The sequence below is a fragment of the Capricornis sumatraensis genome, chromosome 8, assembly GCF_032405125.1.
Source record: "Capricornis sumatraensis isolate serow.1 chromosome 8, serow.2, whole genome shotgun sequence".
Lineage (NCBI taxonomy): Eukaryota > Metazoa > Chordata > Mammalia > Artiodactyla > Bovidae > Capricornis > Capricornis sumatraensis.
The window spans coordinates 63740093-63761869 of record NC_091076.1 but is presented as its reverse complement, the minus strand read 5'-3'; the positions used below and the strand labels follow the sequence as shown (position 1 = coordinate 63761869).

The 21777-nt window shown below is 42.4% G+C and overlaps 1 protein-coding gene across 1 annotated transcript in view; it reads right to left on the bottom strand.

Moving 5' to 3' along the window:
• The window catches only part of AATF (apoptosis antagonizing transcription factor), a 111018-nt gene that overhangs the window by 88737 nt on the left and 504 nt on the right, over nucleotides 1-21777 (bottom strand). The window contains exons 2-4 of the mRNA XM_068978096.1: nucleotides 20900-21091; nucleotides 17820-18248; nucleotides 16930-17067 (exon numbers count right to left, since the gene is read on the bottom strand). Of these exons, the coding sequence (XP_068834197.1) occupies nucleotides 16930-17067; nucleotides 17820-18248; nucleotides 20900-21091 (759 nt within the window). The remainder of the gene's footprint in view (nucleotides 1-16929; nucleotides 17068-17819; nucleotides 18249-20899; nucleotides 21092-21777) is intronic.

The following is a 21777-nucleotide window of genomic DNA, read 5'->3' as shown; positions in this document are numbered from 1 at the left end:
CTCTCCCCACTTACTGACTTTGTACCTTTGTAAAAAACCAACTGCCTGTATTTGTGTGAATCTAATTTTGAACTCACGATCAAGGCTATGGTTTTTCCTGTGGTCATGTATGGATGTGAGAGCTGGACTGTGAAGAAGGCTGAGCGCCGAAGAATTGATGCTTTTGAACTGTGGTGTTGGAGAAGACTCTTGAGAGTCCCTTGGACTACAAGGAGATCCAACCAGTCCATTCTGAAGGAGATCAGCCCTGGGATTTCTTTGGAAGGAATGATGCTAAAGCTGAACCTCCAGTACTTTGGCCACCTCATGCGAAGAGCTGACTCATTGGAAAAAACTCTGATGCTGGGAGGGATGGGGGGCAGGAGGAGAAGGGGACAACCCAGGATGAGATGGCTGGATGGCATCACGGACTCGATGGACGTGAGTCTGAGTGAACTCCGGGAGAGGGTGATGGACAGGGAGGCCTGGCATGCTGTGATTCATGGGGTCGCGAAGGGTTGGACACGACTGAGCGACTGAACTGAACTGAACTGAACTGATTCTATTCCACTGGCTAGAAGTAAATTTAAAAGGAATAAACCCACAAAGAAGGATCAAGTTCAAGCATACCTTGTTTCATCGCACTTTGCCTATACTGTGTTTTTTACAAATTGAAGGTTTATGGCAACCCCGCATTGAGCATCATTTTCCCAATAGCATTTGTTCACTTTGTGTCTCTGTCACAGTTTGGCAATTCTTACAGTATTTCAGATGCTTCCATCACTATTACATTTGTTATGGGATCTGTGATCAGTGATCTTTGATGCTACTATTGTCATTACTTTGGGGTGCTACAAACCATGTCCATAAAAGATGGTGGACTTCATTGGTTGTTGAAATGACAACAGAGGATTTAGAATACGACATGAACTTAGTTGATAAAGCAGTAGGCGGGTTTGAGAGGACTGACTCCAATTTTGAAAGAAGTTCTACTGTGAATAAAATGCCATCAAACAGCACTGCATGCTACAGAGAAACCACTTATGAAAGGAAAAGTCAATTGATGTGCCAAGCTTCATTGTTGTCTTATTTTAAGAAAGTGCCACAACCACTCCAGTCTTTAGCAACCCCAACTCTGATCAGGCAGCAGCCATCAACATCATGGCAGGACCCTAACCAGCAAAAAGATTATGAGTCACTGAAGGTTCAGATGATGGTTAGTGTTTTTTAGCACTAAAGTATTTTTTAATTAAGGTATGTAGTTCTTTTAGATATAATGCTACTGTACACTTAATAGTATAGTACATACATAACTTTCTGGTAGTCATGTAAGGATGTGAGAGACCATAAAGAAAGGCTGAATGCTAAAGAACTGATGCTTTCATACTGTGGTGCTGGAGAAGACTCTTGAGAGTCCCTCGGACAGCAGGGAGATCAAAGCAGTCAATCCTAAAGGAAATCAACCCAGAATATTCATCGGAAGGACCGATGCTGATGCTGCAGCTTTGGTCACCTGATGTGAACAGTGACTCATTGGAAAAGACCCTGATGCTGGGAAAGATTGAAGTAGGAAGAGAAGGGGACTAGTGAGGATAAGATGGTTAGATACCATCACCAGCTCAACTGACATAAGTTTGAGCCAATTCCAGGAGATGGTGAAGGACAGGGAAGCCTAGTGTGCTGCAGTCCATGGGGTTGCAAAGAGTTGCACACAACTTAGCAACCGAACTGCACTGAACTTTTATATGCACTTGGCAACCAAAGAATTCATGTGAGTCACTTTATCACAATATTCACTTTAAGGGAATTGCAGTGGTTTGGAAACAAATCTATAATACCTCCAAGATATGCCTGGATGAGAGAGAACGATAGCAACTAAGTTTTGGAAGCTTAAGAAGCCAACGGACTATACGATGATTAGAATGTCTGAAATTAAAAAGACCGACCATGCCAAGTGTTAATGAGGATATGAAGCAAGTGGAATTTTTTTATACACTGCTGGTAGGATTGTAAAATGGTCTAAGCACTTTAGAAAACAGCTTGGCGGTTTCTATGAAAATTAGACACATTTACCATGTGACCTAGCCATTCCATTCTTAGTCATTCAGGAGACACAGGAGTATATATCCATATAACATGCACACAAATGTTCACTGCAGCTTTATCTGTAACAGCTAAAAACTAGAAACAAAACAAAGCAAATATACTATATCCAGATAATGGACTACTACTCAGGGATTACAGGCAATGAACTACTGATATAGGCAAAAGCATGGCTGAATCTCCAAATAACTACACTGAGTGAAAGGCAGACAAAAAGAGCATAAACTGCATGATCCCATTTATACAAAATTCTAGAAAAGGCAAACCCATCTACAGTGACAGAGCAGATTCCTGGTTGCCGAGGGATGGGAGGAGCAGGAGGAGAGATTACAAAGAGGCTGAGGAACTTCTGGGGGTGAGGAATACGTTCATTATCTTGATGTGATGATGGCTTCATGCATGTGTGTGCTCAGCCATGTCTGCCTCTTGGCGATGGCTTCATGAGTGTACAGAGGTCCAACTGTACAGAAGCTGCTGACAGGTTAAGTAAGATGAGGACTGGGAACTGACCATTTAACTCAGGAATGTGATGGTCTTCTGTGATCCTGATGAGCAGTTTCGGCGGAGTGAGAAGGACACGGGCTTGATGGAATGCATTCATGAGACAGTAAGAGAAAGGGATTTAAGAGAGTGAGTACAGGCGACTCTTACAGGGAATACTTTATAGGGGAGCAGAGAAATGGGAACTGCATGCAGTTCCATATATGTCAATTATACCTCAATAAACCAGTTAAAAAAAAAAAAGCAGATGGACAAATAACTGACATAGCAAACCTGAGCAAGCTGACTCTGGTGCCGGCAGGGAAGAACAGGAAGCAGTCCCCCCATGGTCCGTGAACACAACCTCACAAGACTGAAGAACCAGCACTTCTAGAAGACCAAGAGGCAGGCAGGGCTACAGTCAACACACCTCTTTTACTCAGGCAGAAGTTGAGAGGTTTATCCTTTGAAGAGAGTTAAACATTAGTGTCTCTGGACAGGGGGACACCAGACACAGCTGAGGCAAGGGCATAATTCTCAAAACAGGAAGAATAAGCTGTAGTTTCCAGATTGAATGCTGAGACCCCCCCCCAGCCTACCGGCCTCCTACAAGGCTGGCAGCCAGGCAGGAGATTAGAAGTCCTCTGGCAGCTAAGACCCCATAACGAGCCGAGATGTGAAGATGCCGACATGGGTGTTCCCCACACGGCCCAGACAGATCACTTTACAACAGAAACCACGGACAAAGAGCCCTGCCCGAACATACAACTGTTCATCAGCTCTTGAGTACCCCACTCTTAAAAGTCAACAGCAGACAAAAGATCACCAAGTATTTGAGGAAAATATCTAACGTACTACAACCAGGTTAAAACAAAAGAAAGCAGCTTGGAGGAAGCAGACTATGCCAGAAGAACTCTTAAAAATACACACACACACACACATACACACACACACACACACACACACACACACACCCCAGGCATATCCCCAGAGAAGTAACAGTAATTAAAGGATGACAGAAGATATAAAAATACTCAGTAGATGAGGAAATAAAGCCGAAGAAATGTCTTAGGAAGTGAGGAGAGGGGAGAAAAGAAAGACAAAAATAACTAGGAAACTGAAGGGAAAAAAAGAAAGAAAATCAGAGGAAAAGTGTAACATCAAATGACAGGCCTTCCAGAAAGAAGAGAAAACAGAAGGAAGAAAATCACTAACAAAATAATTTCAAGACAATTTCCCAGGACTGAAAGAAACGAGCCTCCAGACTGAAAAGGCCTGCACATCCACGCCAAGGCACAGCATCATGAAATTCCAAGGTTCCTTCGACAAAGAATTTAGGTGGAGGAAAAATCAGTAGATCAGAATGGCTTTGGACTCATCAACAGCAACTTCAGAAGGTGGAAGGCAAGGGAATATTCTATAGACTTCTATACACAGTCAGCAAGTCAATCAATTGTAATGATAGAGTAAAGGGACTTTGAGACAATCAAGGTGTAAAAAGTGTTTTCCTCTTGTCCACTCTTTCTCAACAAACTACTAGAAGATTTGCTTCACCAAAGTAAGGGAGCAAGCCAAGAAAAATCCTGACCAGGAGATCCACAGAAGCAGGAAGCGAAGGTAACCCCTAGGATGGTGCTGAAGGGGGATCCCCACATGATGGCCGGGCCCTGGAGAAGGGCAACGGTCCAGCTTAGAGCAGGTCAAAAGGTTCTGGGAGGTCATCCCTGGTGGCTCAGTGGTAAGGAATCTGCCTGCCAAAGCAGGAGACCCAGGTTTGATCCCTGGTCTGGGAAGACCCCATGTGCTGTGGAACAAGTGAACCCGTGAGCCACAACTACCGAGCCCGTGCTCTAGAGCCTACACCTCACAGGAGAGTCCACTGCATGAGAAGCCTGCACCCCACTACCAAGACTAGCCCCGCTCACAGCAGCAAGAGAAAGCCCACATGCAGCAACACAGACCCAGCGCAGCCAAAAAATAAATAAATCAAATTACAGGGGACAAAACAAAGGGTTCTGGAAAAGACGTCTTTAGGAAGAAGAACCGGGAGGAGATCTGATGCAACTGATTATCTTGAGGGGAGACTGAAACAACTAGAGAAAAGTTCAGGCTTGAATGACTGCAGAGAAAACAAAACAAACAGAAATATAACAATTCCTAACTCTAGAGAACAAAATGGTGTGTGGGAAAGGGAAAATAATCATGGTATATGTATTACACGGCTCAGCTGTGAACAGTGTTTACACAGACATAATAATGTAAACACTGACTATTGATCTAACCAAATTACAACACAACCAGGAAGGGACAGAGAGTGTGCATGACTATAGAAGGAATGAAGGCTAAATCCTCATTTTCATAATGAGAAGTCAATAAATAATGCCTAAAGCTGAAAGATCGAGTAGGAACAAAAACATGTCAACTAGAGATTGAGAGATAAACTCATGAACTCAAAAAATAATAATTTAAAATGTAACTGCTGCTTTAGGAGAATGGGCTATGGCAAGGGGCTGGAGTGTATAGTCAGTAGATAAGTTTTCATAATAAGAATTTATAGAATTACTTGACTCTTTATATATAGATATAACTTGGATAAAAATTTAGAAGAGAAGAAAAAAGTCCAGAGTAAACAGAAAAGCTGGTAGAGATAGGAGAATACTTTTAAGAACTAAAGTGAATATAAAACAAAACAGCTTTAATTGTACATAACATACTTTAAGTACACTAATTACCCAAAAAGGAGCATTCAAAAAACAAAAGAAGCTATTAAAAATATAGTTGCAAAAAAAGAGAGCAGACATAACGAGGAAAGAAAATTACTCAACAAATATTAAAGACATTTTCCCCAAACTGAAGGACAACGCAGTCTTCAGACTAAACGGGCCTAGTAAGTACTCAGCACAACGAATAACAAAGGAACCATAGCTAGATAACACTTTAGACAGTTTCAAAAATCAAGAGAAGAGCCCTAACAAAAACAAGTCACCAGCAAAGGAATGAGACTCAAACGGGCAACCACTGTCTCTTGGACAATACTTGGATGACAGACAGTAGGCTCAACAATGGCCCCCAAAGATGTCCACATTCTAACCCTCAGAACCTGTGAATACGTTACCTTACAGGCAAAACGACTTCGCGGGTATGATTAAATTGAGGATCTGCAACGGGGAGAGTAGCCTGAATTAGCCAGGTGGGCCCAGTGGAAACATGAGGTCCTTACCAGAGAGAAGTGGTTAGGGTCAAAGTCAGAAAAGCAACGCCTGGTGTGATGGGATCACTGGTATTGAAGATGGAAGGGAGCCACGAGCCAAGGAATGCAGACAGCCTCAAGACTACGGAGAAAGCAAGGAAACAGGAGCTCCCCGAGGGTCTCTGGAAGAAGCACAGCCCTGCTGACACCTGGGTTTTAGGACTTCTAACCTCCAGAAACATGAGACAACAAATCTGTGCTGTTTTAAGCCACCAAGCTTGTGGGAATTTCTGGCAGTAACAAAAGGAAATTCATACAGGGCAGTACTTTCAAGTTCTAAGACAAAGTAATTTTCAACCCCGAAATGTATATCCATTAAGAACACCTCATTGATGAATGAGAGCACAGTATTTTTAAATCCAGGAGAGATCAGATAATTGACTCCCCATGAATATTTGGAAACAAACTGACAAACTGAAATACAGAAGTCCCCTTACATACAAGCCTTCCAGTTACAAACTTCCAAAGATGCAAGTGCTAGCCCCTGTATGCCAGCTGCTACACTGTGCATGTGTGATCAGTTCGGTCTAACTCTTTGCAACCCCATGGACTGCAGCCTGCCTGGCTCCTCTGTCCATGGGATTTCCCAGGCAAGAATACTGGAGTGGGTTGCCATTCCCTCCTCCAGGGGATCGTCACGATCCAGTGATTAAACCTGCATCTCTTGGATCTCCTGCATTAACAGGTGAATTGTTTCACCACTGCGCCACCTGGGAAATCCATGCTGTACTGTATTACTGTACTTTTCAAGGTACCGTCCTATAACATTAAAAATGTTTTCATTTTTATTTTTTACATATTATCTATGTGAAAAGTATTATAAACTTATTACAGTACAGTATTATATAGCCGACTGTGTTAGTTGGGTACCTAGGCTAACTCTGATGGAACCAAACTTGTACGTATGTAGGGGACTTACTGTACAGGAATACAAGAGAGCCAGAAAAGAGCTCCACCCTAGAAGAGCAACGAAAGGAAGTCCCAAGAGGATCCAGCACACTGGTCCCAGAGAACAACCCACACAAACTGGGAAAGTGTAAGAGGAGAGACGGCATGACTGGGGGGAAATGATTGAGACGATAAAACCAAGCTGAAAGGTGCGGGTGGGGTGGGGCGGTGGGGGAAGGAAATATAGAGACCTAGAGAAAAAATGATATAAAAAACAGTCCAAATGTGAAGCAAACTAAAATAAAGCATGATTATAACCACCCGATGGAGGGTTATAAAAGATCTACTTGAACTACAAACTTGTGCCAAACTAGGAACGTTCTCCTTTTCATAGCTGGGGAGGCAGGCCTCTGAACACACAGGAATGAATAAGTGATGTTCCAGTTCTTCACCGCCCTATTTACAGGATACTAACACACTGTAAATGCTGTTTATTTTCAACTCCTAGGTTCAACATATGGGTGGTGGTAGCTTAGTCACTAAGTTGTATCCGACTCTTGTGACCCCATGGTCTGTAGCCTGTCGGGCTCCTCCGTCCCTGGGATTCTCCAGGCAAGAATACTGGAGTGGACTGCCATTCCCTTCTCCAGGGGATCTTCCCAAACCCAGAATAGAACCCAGGTCTCCTGCATTGCAGGCAGATTCTTTACCGACTGAGCTAGAGCACAGAAACCTTGGTTGCATGGCAGAATGCAAAGGGTTGTGGAAAAAGGATGGGATGACTACCTCATACCCTCTCCCCAAAACTTCTCCCACCTCCTCCTCTATTATTCACTTGCAATTTACAACCTTGGTTTCTTTTTCAAAGAAAATAGAACAACCGACAGAAGAGAATTTTCAGACTCCTAACTAGCTGTGTCTATTTTTATACTGTCTTCCCACCTGTCACTACTCTTAGAGTGTCCCCGCAACTAGCAAGGGCCACCATTCTCACACCCTCATCCATCTCACTCACTTCCTTAAGGACACTGCTACAGCAGGTGTCCCTCCCCTGCCTCATCAATTTCCCCTCGGCACATCGCTTTTTGGCTGCGCTGGGTCTTCATTGCTGTGCATAAGCTTTCTCAAGCTGCGGCGAGTGGTGGCCACTCTCTAGCTGCAGGCTTCTCATTGCAGTGGCTTCTCTTGTTACGGAGCATGGGCTCAGTAATTGTGGCGTATGGGCTTAGTTGCCCTGCAGCAATGTGGAATCTGCCTGGACCAGGGATCGAACCCCTGACTGCTGCATTAGCAGGTGGATTCTTAACCACTGGGCCGCCAGGGAGGTGCTGCACCATTCTTACCAATATACAGACATGCTGTTATTCCTCCCATCTCAAAAACAAAACCCTTCTCTTGACTCCACATCCTTCTCCATCCAATGTCCCATTTCTCTGCTCCCCTCTTAAGTTACATTCCTAGAAAGAGTTGTCTGCACTCACTATCTCAGATTCCTTTTTCCTGTCCTCTCACATATGCATCCCAGTCAAGCCTGTATCCCTCCAACCCCACCAAAACTGCTCATCAAGGTCACAGATGGCCATCGTGCTGCTAAGTGAAATGGTCAATGCTCAATCTTTGCCTTAACCTGTCAGTAGCATTCTAATCTTTCATACCAAAGAATAAAGAAATAGATGTAAACAAGTTATTTAATACTATAAAAGGAAAATGAAATAGAATGAGACTGAACATAAGGCAAAGGACTGTTGTCTTCCTGAATGTTTCTGTTTATCATATTCACGTATAATTTTAATCTGAAGATTTGAGCATAGGTGTTAGGGACTTCCCTGGTGGTCCCTTCCAATGCAGGGGGTGAGGGTTCTATCCCTGGTGAGAGAGCTAAGATTTCACATGCATCACAACCAAAAAAAAACAAAACATAAAATAGTAGCAATGTTGCAACAACTTCAATGGAGATTTTTTAAATGGTCCACATTAAAAAAAAAAAAGGAATAAATGTTAGGACATAAATAACAATAACAGAGTAGTATCTTATGCAGTGGCCGGGTTCTAAAGTCTGAGCATATATATTTGAAATGGATAACCAACAAGGACCTTCTGTACAGCACAGGGAACTCTGCTCAGTGTTATGTGCCAGCCTGGATGGGAAGGGGATTTTCAGGAGAATGGATACCTGTGTATGTATGGCTGAGTCCCTTTCCTGCTCCCCTGACATAACATTGTCAATCAGCTCTACCCAAATACAAAATAAAAAGTTTAAAGTTTGAAAATAAATAAAGAAAAATAGTCTGAGCATAAAGCCAAAATAAAGTTCTCACAAAACTACTTTACAAATTCCTAAAATTGCCCAGGAAGTATACCACCACAGTCTCTCTGCAAGTTCAACATGGTCGGTTTCTCCCCTCAAACATGACAGCCACTTCGTCCATTAAACACAGGATGATTACATTTGGGGACCATGTGGATGAAGCCTGCAGGCTGCAACTGTAACCACTAGACTTGCAGTCTGTCTGACGAGATGCTCACTGGAGAGGTACCCGAACAAAGAATAACTGCAAGGGCCGAAGACTCCACCTGCCATCCACGCTTCCTCCAACGCACTGAGTAAGACAGCTAGAAGAACCACAGGCACTACTTAAGCGGCTCCTCTCTCCCTTTTTCTTCTGGTCAGGCAAACATGGTTAAAAGTGAGTTCATGAAAAGTCCACACAAAGAGGCTGTGACATTCACGGACACGTCCAACTTCACCGTGAAGCCAGCGGATAAGGTGACTCTACTGCGTATGTTACATTACTGCCACTCCTACGACGGCCACTAACTACTGCCACCAACACTCCTAGTTCAGGTTCCTTCCTTATCTAACTACTCGTCACCATTAAAGATTACTTCTAGGGTTGAAGACAACCCTAATTCCCAAAACCCACAACAATAAAACAAATGTTCTGACCAGCTTGGCTGCAGCAGTTTTTCAAGCCACGTAGGGATCATCTTTTCAGGGTGGGTGGAATCATGGCATATGAATCTAACACTCCGCCTGGTTTCCGACTTGGTCGCTTTGGAAAAGCACTAGCTCTGCTGACCCCACTTGACTCTCTACATAATATAAATGCCTAATGAACCACATTGGACAAATCCAGGAGCAGCTTAATAGGGACCAAAAGTCTTCCTATGTAGAACTCATTCCCTAAGAAACACACCAAAAGCAGCACAGATTTCAAAGCTAGGTGAACAGGTACTGTGTAAATATTAAACAGAAAGTTATCAAGAAATGACTGCCTTCATTTCTCACCTACAGTTTAGGAAAAATAAGAGGATCAATAATACTCTGTGGTGGCAGGACTAGAGGAAAACAACTGTTACAGATGAGAATTTAAATGGTTACAATTCTTCTAAAGGCCAATTTGGCCATATCTTCCAAAAGCCTAAAAAAGAAACAGAAGTACAATCCCTTTGTCCCACCAATCCAATTTACAGGAATGTAGATCTATGCTGCCCAATACCGTATTCACTCGTCACATCTGGCTACTGAGCACTCAAAGTGTGGTTAGTCCAAATTAAGAGGAGCTGTAAATGCAGAATATACTTTGAAAATTTCAAAGACCTGACATAAAAAGTACATATGTATGTAAGGTATCTATCTCATTAATATTTATATATTGACTATATGTTAAGTACATTTTTAATATACTCCATTAAATAAAATATGCTACAGAAATTAATTTTACCTGTTTCTTTTCACTCTTTTTAAAAATTTGATTACTAGGAAATTTGAAATTATGTATGTGACTGGCACTATATTTATATTGGACAGTACTACTTTTAGACAAAATGCACAAATATGTATGTACAAGGGTATTTATCAAAGCATGCTTTATCAAAGTGAAAGACTAAAATAAACCTGAGCATCCATCAATACGGATCTGCTAAATAAACTGTAATAAATCTATTAAATGGAATATTCTATAGCCATTGAAAATGCTGATATACATCTAAATACAGTGACATGAAATAATATATTAAGTAGAAAAAATAAGCTTATAAAATAGTACATAAGATTTTATGTTTGTTTTTAAAAAGAGTGTGTGTGTGTGTGTGTGTGTGTGTGTGTGTGTGTGAGCACAGAAAAAGGTTCGAAAGGATATTCATCAAAATGACAACCATGGTTACCTCTGGGCGGTAAGATTACAGGTAATCCTTATTTTCTTCTTTATGCTTTTAAGTATTTTCTGAATTTTTGAAGTAGGCATGACATAATTATACAATTAGAACAGTAAAGCTATTTTTTAAAAAATGATAGCCATCAGCTGAAACAAAAAGATCAATCTTCCTCACATCAGCTTGGCTAGATGAAGTCCAGGGTAATAAGGGTCCTTAATCCTACCCAGCACTACATTTGGAGAAGCTTAAGGGTGCCTTCCTCCTAAGCAATACTTAAACCCATCCCAAGTAATTAAGAGTATTCCAGGGTTCTACAGATCATTCATGAGAACTCTGCCATGAACCCATAAAGTGTTAATTGAGAGAACACTGAAATAGATGTTCATGGATTTGTCACCTAAGGCGACTAAGTAATTAACAAAGGGGGAATTTCACTGACAATACTGGTTGCCTATGGGACAGGGAACTGGGTGGCAGGGGTATGGGGTGGAAGGGACGATTTTTTCTATAGCGTCATTAGTATCTTTTGAATTTTGAGCCATGTGAATGCAGCGCCTACTTAAAAATAAATATAATTTATAGAAACCAAAACAGAAACCTTATTTATCAAGATTCCGACTGCCATGACTTACTCAAAATTTTAAAAGTTGTTCTTTAAGGTGTCTATTAGTGCTGTGGTCAAACTGGCATTAAAATATTTAGTCTATTCAAGTCAAAATAGTTGATGGGCCCAGGGAAGGGCACAGAGAGATATGAGGGTGAACATGAACTAGAAGATGGGAAGAATGGGAACTGGGAAGACAGGGTGGAGCAGGGCAAAGAAAATTTAATTTACTAATAGTGGAATTTGTGTCATACTCTTAAGCAAGTGAAAAAAAACCAACATTTCCTCTATATCACATTATACTGTGTTCTGGGGGGGGGGGTGGTTTGCTTACAGGAAATATCAAAATGTCAACCATTGTTTCTATTAAAGGTCTTTAATGATATTGCATTTTGGACCTGTAATGAAACATGGTGCTCACTGCAGTCTGTAATGCATCTCATTAAATACATTAATAACATGCATTTCGCTAAAAGGTCAACTTATTACAGCTGAAGTTTGGCTTTCCTGTAATCACTTCATCTAAAGCTACAGCGCAAACTCTAGAAAAGACAGGAGAGCCCCTGTTACAGGAATGCTCTCTCAGTTCCCTCTCCACCCAAACCAGCTGTGCTTAATTAAGAAATCACCGTTAGCATTTTTGTGTGGGATAATGCTATTGTGATTTTTTTTTTTTAATCCTTTTCTCTCAGAGATCCACGCTGATTCCCTGATAAAATGATAGACTGTCTGGTATTTGCTTCAAAATAAAGCAGAAGTAGAAGAAAAGTTAGTTTCAGTAGATGAAATAAGACGGGCCATGAGTTGATAATTGCTTAACTGGTAATGGTGTATAAGTTCACTGCATGTACAACTCTCTCTACTTTTATATAGGTTTGATATATTCCATAATGAAAAGCTTTAGATATACTCATGCTGGAGGTTTCCTTTAAGCATCTTGCCGCCTTCTTTATATATTGTTGCCACCAACATAAAGGAACCATCTCCTAATGCTACAGATTGAAGTTTTTAAAAGAAAATCAGAGAGAAAAAGCTCACCTCTTTAAAAAAATGGTTCTATGCATGGAAAATCTCTTAATTTTGCTATGGTTACTTCATGACTTACCATTTATGCAACTACAAAAATATCCAGGAGTGGGGTTCAGGATGGGGAACACATGTATTCCTGTGGCAGATTCATGTTGATGTATGGCAAAACCAATACAATATTGTAAAGTAATTAACCTCCAGTTAAAATAAATAAATTTATATTTTAAAAAAGAATTATGTTAAAAATGTGGTTAAATGTGGAGAAGGAAATGGCAACCCACTCCAGTATTCTTGCCTGAAAAGTCCCATGGATGGAGGAGCCTGGCAGGCTACAGTCCGTGGGGTTGCAGAGTCGGATGCGACTGAGAGAATTCACTTTTCTTTTCTTTAGGAAGAAACTTTCCAGGCCTCACTTCTCACACATATTGTGATACTGTAAAAAGTGGTTTCTTTAACAGTAAAACCACGGTGGCCTACAGTTCTCCAACCAACTTGTATTCCCACTGACTTTCTGAAATAAATAATCTTTTATCCCCCCCCAAAAAAAAGTAGTTAAATGGAAAAATATTAATAACCACCAGAATCAGGATATGGGATATAAGTTCATTTTTTTAGAAAAATAAACAAAAGAAAATGTTTGCCTAATATGATATATTAAAAATATATATATATCCCCAAAAAATGCCTCTGAAATTATTTCACAGCAAGAGTTATAATCACTAACATGTAATACCAGCATGATTGGGGACCAAGAGCACTGAGGAAGAAAGGAGAGATTTGCTTAGTTTCTGAAAAGTAGAGTTTAAGGTGCTTACGGTACAAAGGCACGCTGTTCAGGACTTGACTGTGGCTTAAATACAGCTGGAAGTCCGCTCTGTTTTAGAGAATGTTGTTAAGACTATAAGAGTAAATGACCAGGCCGTGGAGAGAATACGTCAAGAAAACACAGCCTGAGAAGAAGATCCTAAATGCGGTAAAACTGACACTGAGAGGATAAAAGAGGAGGCTGAGATGAGAAAGGATGAAAAACGCAGAAGAACCCACACGTCATGTGGAAGCACCAAAACCAAAGGGCAATAATTTCAAGGAAAGGGTGAATGCTCCAGGGAGGTAGTAACTGGGCTTGGCAATAAAGAAATCTCTGATCACCTTTTCATAAATCATAAGAGGCCAAGGCTGAATTGTAAGTAGCACAGCAGAATAGAACACTACTCATTTTCAAGAATAAATGGTTCATTTAAATTATATAAGGCAGACTTTCCTGGTGGTCCAGTGGCTTAGACTCCTTGCTCCCAATGCAGGGGGCCTGGGTTTGATCCCTAATCAGGAAACTAAGATCTCACATGCCTCAACTAAGACCCAGCACAACCAAATAAATAAATAAAAATATAAAAAATAAATTGTATAGGGAATTTGAACACTAGTAAAAAGTCAAAAAACACTGAAGGGACTTCCCTGCTGGTCCAGTGAATCTGCCTGGTGATGTAGGGGACACGGGTTTGATCCCTGGTCAGGGAACCAAGATCCCACATGTCACAGAGCAACTGGGCCCATGCACTGCAACTACTGAGCCCCCACACCAAAAGTCGGTGCACTGCAAGGAAAGATCCTGTGTACTGCAATTAAGACCCAAGGCAACCAAACATATTAAAAAAAAAAACACTGGGGACAGTAGGGATGACGGTTAGTTACACTGATGACCACGATTCAGAGGGCTGAACACTGCCAGACAACTCTTTCTGCAGAAAGAGAGAATAAGTGTACCTAACATTTGTGGTGTGCAGTGTGCCAGACACTGTGCTAATGCTTGATATCGATCATGTTCTTTAATCCTCACAATCATATTATCCCCATCTGACTGTGAAGTTAAGTAACTTGCTCAAGGTCACTCAGCTAATCCACTGCTGAGATGGAATCTAAACCCAGGCAGTCTGACCTTACTGAAGACCAACCAAACTGAAAAGAGATTTAATTGAAGAAAATAAGTTCCAGTGTTTGTTTTGGGGTCAATACAAATTCAGCCAATGCTCCACACCAGCTATATATATATAAAACACAGTATAAATTGTTCATCCAGAGTAACGTAACCAAGAAGTTTTTCTTAAACTCTGTTCACCGAGATAGGGAAACACACAAATATTATACAGTCATAAAAGTAAAAATAAAAATTAGCTACCCTTCAGATGCATAGATATTCTGGTAATTAGAAAACTCTCCTCGATAACTAATAAGCACCTACTGTGGAGCACAAGGAACTCTAATCAGTACTCCATAATATATGGGAAAAGACTCTAAAAAAGAGTGGATATATGTCTATGTATAACTGATTCATTTTGCTGTACACGTGAAACACAACTGTGTAAATCAACTATACTCTAATAAAAATTAAAAAAGAAAACTCTCCACCCTCCCATCCTACACTATGTGACACCAAACACACACTCCTTTCTTCTCCCTTTTCCTCTGCGACCCATTCCATCAGGCTGAGAGATGCACCGATGGGGCAAAGAAGCAACTGGCTAAGTATGGAAAGAGACAGATTAAAAAGACTTGAACTGTTGCAAAAATAAAAATTACATAACAGTAAAATAGCTAAAGAAACTAAACTGCATCCAAGAGTAAGAATGTGTCCCTTAAACCAAGCACTGACTCACCCTTAAAATATCTACATTTTGAGATGAATCCCAAAAAGTGGGGTAGGGGGAGGGTTGGCTCAAGCAAGAAGAGTCATCAGTAACAAAACGGAAAAAGCTTCATTACGAAACATTGAAGACATTTAATCTAGAGCAGTTGAGGTCTCCTTCCAAATTTCCATAAGGGAAATTAGGGCACTAGGGCATTAAAAATAGCAGAGAAATGCTCCAAAAACCTCAAAAATGCTGGAAACCATCAAGCTATCATTTGTTTCAGGGAGGAGGGGAGGAAGAGTTGGGAAGCCACTTATAAAAGACCCACCCTCACAGTATCTGCAGGTTCCTGACTTCACAATCTGAAGACTGGCCGCTTGGAAGTCATTCCCCACTCAACTCGGAAGTCCCCTCCGAGAAAGATTCACAGGACTCCTACCCTAGAAATCCTACCCTTTTATCTGGAACGGTTTAAGGTGATTCTACCAAGAGGCAGACACCAAATCAGATGTCCTCCTCCATTCAAACTCCACGATATTATAAAAACAAGCTTGAAAGAGCAAATGACAACAATAAGCCTCAAGACTTCCTTGGTGGTCCCGTGGCTCCAACCCCGTACTCCCAATGCAGGGGGCCCAGGTTCAATCCCTGGTCAGGGAACTAGATCTCACATGCCACAACTGAGTTCACATGCCACAAGTAAAGATCTTACATGCCACTACCAAAAATCCTGCATGCCACAACCAAGACCCAGCACAGCCAAATCAATCAATATTAAAAAAAAAAAAAAAAAAAACCCACTAAGTCTCAGCCTGCAAACAAGGGATGGCAATCCCAGCACCCCATACCTCCCTCAGCCCCAGTCCTCAGTGCCGCTGGGCACACAGGCACACAGCAGGCAGCTCCTAGACTGGAAGGCAGAAAAGGCTGGAGGAGTCTGTCTCTGCCAGGTGGGATCTGGCTATGTAACTATGGGCAGCTCATTCTCTCTGGACTTTGGTTCTCTCATCTGGAAAATAATTACTAAACTCCTTTTCTTTTCTAAAATTCTGGGACTTCACAGACCAGCAGTTCTTTACAACTTTTTCTTCCTTCTGCGGTCCCCACCTTCTCCTCACTCTATGCAACTCAGAGGAAGACAGAAGTAAGGTCCTCTCTGTATGTTGTTCTAGAAACTACCCAACAAAGCAAGGCATCCTTTAAGCACATGATATACAACTTAAACCAACTGAGTTTAGTCACTTACTGTCTCCCTTTCGTTTTGTACCAGCGGGTTCTCTCTGAGCATTAAAAGAGTAACTCAGGGACTTCCCTCAAGGTTTGGTGGCTACGACTCTGCACTCCCAGTGCAGGGTTCCCAGGTCCAAACCCTGGTGAGGGAACTGGATCCCACATGCTGAAGCCAAGAGTTCTCATGCCACTACCAAAGAACCCAGCATGGCGCAACAAAGATCAAAGATCCTGTGTGTCCCAACTAAGACCCAGCACAGTCAAATAAATAAATACAAAAAACCTAGATTTTAAAATAAAAATTTGTTTAAATTACTCAAAACCAAGGGGAGGGGGAGAGCATGTGAGATCGGGGTAGAAATAAGGAGAATAGACAGAACTCCATCTGTCTTGATCAAAGTTGCCTTCATCTGACAGAAGGGTTATACTGCTATCTTTTTTAACTTAAAAATCACTATCTTATATCATCATTAAAGCCAAGTCTTCTCAACTCCGTGGTGCTGTGAATACAATCACAGTAGATCCCAATGAACCCCCGGGGTTCTGCGCATCCCAGTGAGGCATAAGTACAGTACTCTTACTGTTTTTCAGGGCGCTGGCAAATTCTGGGCCACCTTTGTCCTTGAAGACAGGGAAAACATCTGGTTGAGGAAGCTGATTGGTGGTCAGCAGAGCCTTTTGCAGCTTTATCCTTCCTTCCAAGAGCTGGTCCCACAGTGCTGAAACAGAAAATAGAATTCCATTTCTCAGTTATAAAATCTTCCTGGGGTGGGGAGTAGGGGAGGGACCGGAAATCAAAACAGCCTCTAAGCAGCACGGCTTTATCACAATAGATAGATGGAAACGCTCTATTTATTACAGGAAATAAATCCAGTATCTGGACGCATGAGATATCTGGATAAATCCAGTATCTTGACTTGCTACATGAGAGAAAGGATGCTATAGCCCAACGAGAGAAGATGCTAGTCTCCTCAACCTTCCTCAGCCGCCCGAAGTACTAGGGCAGAGCCAGCAAAGCAGGTGAGGGTAGCAGGGGTGGGCCAAGCAGAGGGGAATGGTGCTTTAGGCCTCTAGGTAAGTGGGGCATGTCACCAACAAACTGGCAGGACACAAGACACAGGAGAGAGCAAGGGCTTCCCTGGTGGCTCGGACGGTAAAGAATCTGCCTGCAGTGCAGGAGACGTGGGTTGGATCCCTGGGTCGGGAAGATCCCCTGGAGAAGGAAATGACTACCCACTCCAGTATTCTTGCCTGGAGAATTACACAGACAGGGGGGCCTGGCGGGCTCAGTCAATGGGGTCACAAAGAGTTGGACAAGACTGAGTGATCAACACACACACACACACACACACACACACACACACACACACACACACACACACACAAGGGAGAGAGCAAACTGCCTAAAACAAACAGACAAACAAAACGGAGAGCAAATGCAGACACTCTGAAACACAAGCAGTGTACAAACCTATCTGATTCTTCACAGCTCGGCCCTTCTCCACCTCCTCGGAAACTCTGACCTCAGAGAAGGTCATCACCACCCTGTCGTCCTCACTGGCCCTGGATTCGGCCTTGTCTTCCTCACTCGCATCTTCAAAGTCTTCCTCACCTTCCCCTTCTTCCATACCACTCTCCTCTTCATCTTCCTCTTCCTCCTCACTGCTACCAAGGTCGTCCATTCCCTCAGTAAATTTTTCAAAGTCACTGATGCTCTGGACACTGAAGCCCGACGATGTCTGTGAGTGGCTCCCGCTCCTCTTCTTCCAGGCCAGGCTGCTGTCCCCCTCGTCCCCACCCTCCTGATCCTCAGCACTCATGGCTTCCTCATCGAACTCCTCCAGGCCCAGGCCCTCTGAATCTCCATCTGCAGACCCGTCCTCATCAGATATTTCTTTATCTAAACGAGGGAGGGAAAAGGAAAATCTTGAAACAAACACTTGGCCATTTCTTTCGTTTCACCTAAAGGATCATGGCACCTGTCCAAAAAAAAAAGTATTACTGTACTCAATGCAACTTAAGAGCACAATCCCTATCACACTAGTGATGCTTATTATTAAACACTTATTAAGCACCTATTATGAACCAGCCGTGGATAAAAACTATAGAGACTGACAAGTAGAATGCAGTATCTGTGCGGAGGGGTTCACAGTCTGCTAGGAGTGGTAGATATACACAACCAACAACCGCACTGCAGTGTCGTTAGTATAGTGAGAGATGGCTTCAGGTGAAAGACACCTTATAGCTTTACTTATTAAGCATAAGTAGCAGCTCATCAGACAGAGAAACGGGAAGGAAAGGAAAAGCAGCAGAGACAAAGGTCCAGCACACAGACGTGTCCTGAGGGAATTCCATGGGCAGCCACTGCTTGCAAGCCTCCCTGCCAACGCAGGGGACAAGCATTCGACGCCTGGTTCAGAAGATTCCACATATTGTTTGGTGCAAGAAGGCAACTAAGCCTGTGCGCTGCAACTACTGAAGCCCGTGCACTGTAGAGCTTGCTCTGCAACAAGAGATGCTACTGCAATGAGAAGTCCATGCACGGCGACTAAAGAAAGCCTACATGAAGCTACACAGACCCAGAACAGCCAAAAATTAATTAAAAAAAAAAAAAAACAAGTACATTGAGGTGCAGGATGCTGGGATATGAGCTCAGAGAGTTATTCAGGGTTTTTTGTTTTTTTTTTTTAAATTTTAGGCTATGCCATGCAGCATGCAGGGCTTCCCAGGTGGTGCTAGTGGTAAAGAACCCGCCAGCCAAATGCCGGAGAGGTAAGAGACGCAGGTACAATCCCTGGGTTGGGAAGATCCCCTGGAGGACATGGCAACCCACTTCAGGATTCTTGACTGGAGAATCCCACGGACAGAGAAGGCTACAGTCTATAGGGTTGCACAGAATCAGACACGACTGAAGCAACTCAGCAAGAACACACGCAGTATGCTAGTTCCCTGACCAGGGAGCCAACCCGTGCCCCCTGCAACAGAAGTGCAGAATCTTAACCACTGGACCTCCAGAGAAGTCCCGCCAGGACGGGTTTTGTCTTCCATGGGAAGGTGTCTAAACTTGATCCTTCAGTAAATGGAATATTAGTTATGGCCTCTGATTTTACTTATAGAAAAGTCTGATTATAGAAATTAAATTATAGAAAAAATTATTTTACTTCTGATACAGGTCTTTCTGTATCATCATTGATCATCAATCTCTTCCACTGCAGAACACGAAGGTCCCACATACGGGAAGCATAATTGTACAGGGGCCCGTTACCAATAACTTTCTTCATAAATCAAAGATTTTATGAAAACATAATAGGTCTTAAGTACTTCTTTAACTGAATATCAGATATACTTTAATATATAGACTCAAGACACGAAGGCTGTCAAAACTATACAGTTCCAAATAGTAAAGAGAAATAATCCTTTAAGTTCTTTACAGGTATGATAGTAGTTTAAAGTATAGATCTTAGAGTCAGACTAACTTATTTGAGTTCTGGGCTGCACTTACTAGATATATGACCTTGCATAAGTTATGTAACACATACGCCCCTCAATTTCCTTATCTGCAAAATGGGGATAAAAAGTAGCAACCCCTCAGGGCTGCTGGAAAGATTAAACAAGATGATCATGTACCCAGAACTGTTTCAAGGCCTAAATCATGGCTATCAGAGCATGACTGATTATTTCTTTTACATTATCTGTGGGTTCTCAACATGGTCCCTCTGACCTCTCTACAGGAAAACAAATAGCATCCACTCAAGAATCACCATATCCAGCCCCCTTCTCCCACTCAGAGAAACTCACAATCTTTAAAACTGTAAGCCTACATCCTCCTAATTCTTGCAGGGAACAGGGAAGGGTTATGAAAGTTTTACAATGGCAAAGAAATGAGTGTCACAAATTAATATTATCCAGTGACTCAATGCAAGACTTGACAAATTAAAGGAAAATCTATGAGTAGCATGCTCATCAGACACAATTGAGGTGTCTTTTTCAACACATGCGTGTGTGTGTGTGTGTGTGTGTGCGCGCGCGCGCGCTAAGTTGCCTCAATCATGTCCGACTCTGTGTGACTCCATGGACTATATACAGCCTGCCAGGCTCCTCATTCCACTGGATTCTCCAGGCAAGAATACTGAAGTGGGTTGTCATGCCCTTCTCCAGGGATCTTCCTGATCCAGGAATCAAACCCACGTCTCTTACGTCTCCTGCATTGGCAGGCAGATTCTTTACTACTAGCGCCACCTAGGAAGCCCAACACATAGCCCTCTCCAAAATCTAAATATGGAAGGCCTTCTTTGTCACTCCATTTCAGGGTGAACCATTAGTGTAAACATTAGGAATAGAGTAACTTTAATAGCTCTAGGCTTTAGATTCCTTACAAAGTGAAATTAAGTACTTCAGAGGGCCATTTCCTAATGCCAAATCAGTGACAGTAAGTGGGACATCCTAAGACAGTAAGTGGGGCATCCAGACTGGCTGTGCAAAGGTCACCCCCCCAAAAAAAGATTTTAAACCCCCCAAAATTAGGAAAGACATGCAAACAGGTCTACTCACCAGATGAGCCTGACAGAGTCTGCTCCCAATGGTCTTCCTTCCAAGCCTTTCTAGACGTGGTCTTGCCAGAATATCTCTTGTCTGTGTCCAAGAGGGAGGCTGATGCCAGCTTTCGAATGCTACCCACTGCCTGAAAATCACCTTCCCCATCTTCCCCTTCATCAAACCTGTCAATCACTTTGGCAGCAGTGGCTGTTGGGGGAGGGGGGAAAGTAATCAGAACCTCTTGGTTAGAACCAACTTTAAGGACAACCCTGTTCAACCCTTTAAATTCGTCCTCTGCAAAATCCCCACCAACTTGTGAGAACAGGGACCTCACTACCTCCAGACTACTCACACTACCTTGCTGCTATCCCTGAACAAAAAGCTAACTCTCTGCATCTACTAGAAAGATATATTTCCAGGTCTTGGAACATAGACAACGAAGTCTAAATTCCTCCTCCTCATGCGACAGTCACTCAGATATTTCGAGTCAGCCGTCATCACGTTGTATTCTACTCCAGCCCATGCCTCGGGAGTTTTCTTTGCTTATCCAGGCTAAACAACCTCAGTTCCTTCAACTAATTACTCCTAAGAAACGGTCCAGCACTCTCATTTATCCCTCTGTATTCTCCCTTCCTCGCACTTCTCGGACTCAAGCCTAAAGCAGGATTACTCTCAACTAGACGTTGAACAGCAGCTTACAGAACGGCAGCCTTATTCGTCAACCACTAAGCAAGTGTGTTGAGGCCTGAAAAGGCTTAAGGGGAACCACGGATGCCTACTTCTTCCTTCAATCCTCCAAGTAAGTTATCAGAGGCAGGCAGTTTGTTTTTTTTTAAAGAATGAAACTTCCTTCTCCTCATTTCTAATGCGATGCCAGTAAGGGCATCCTGAAA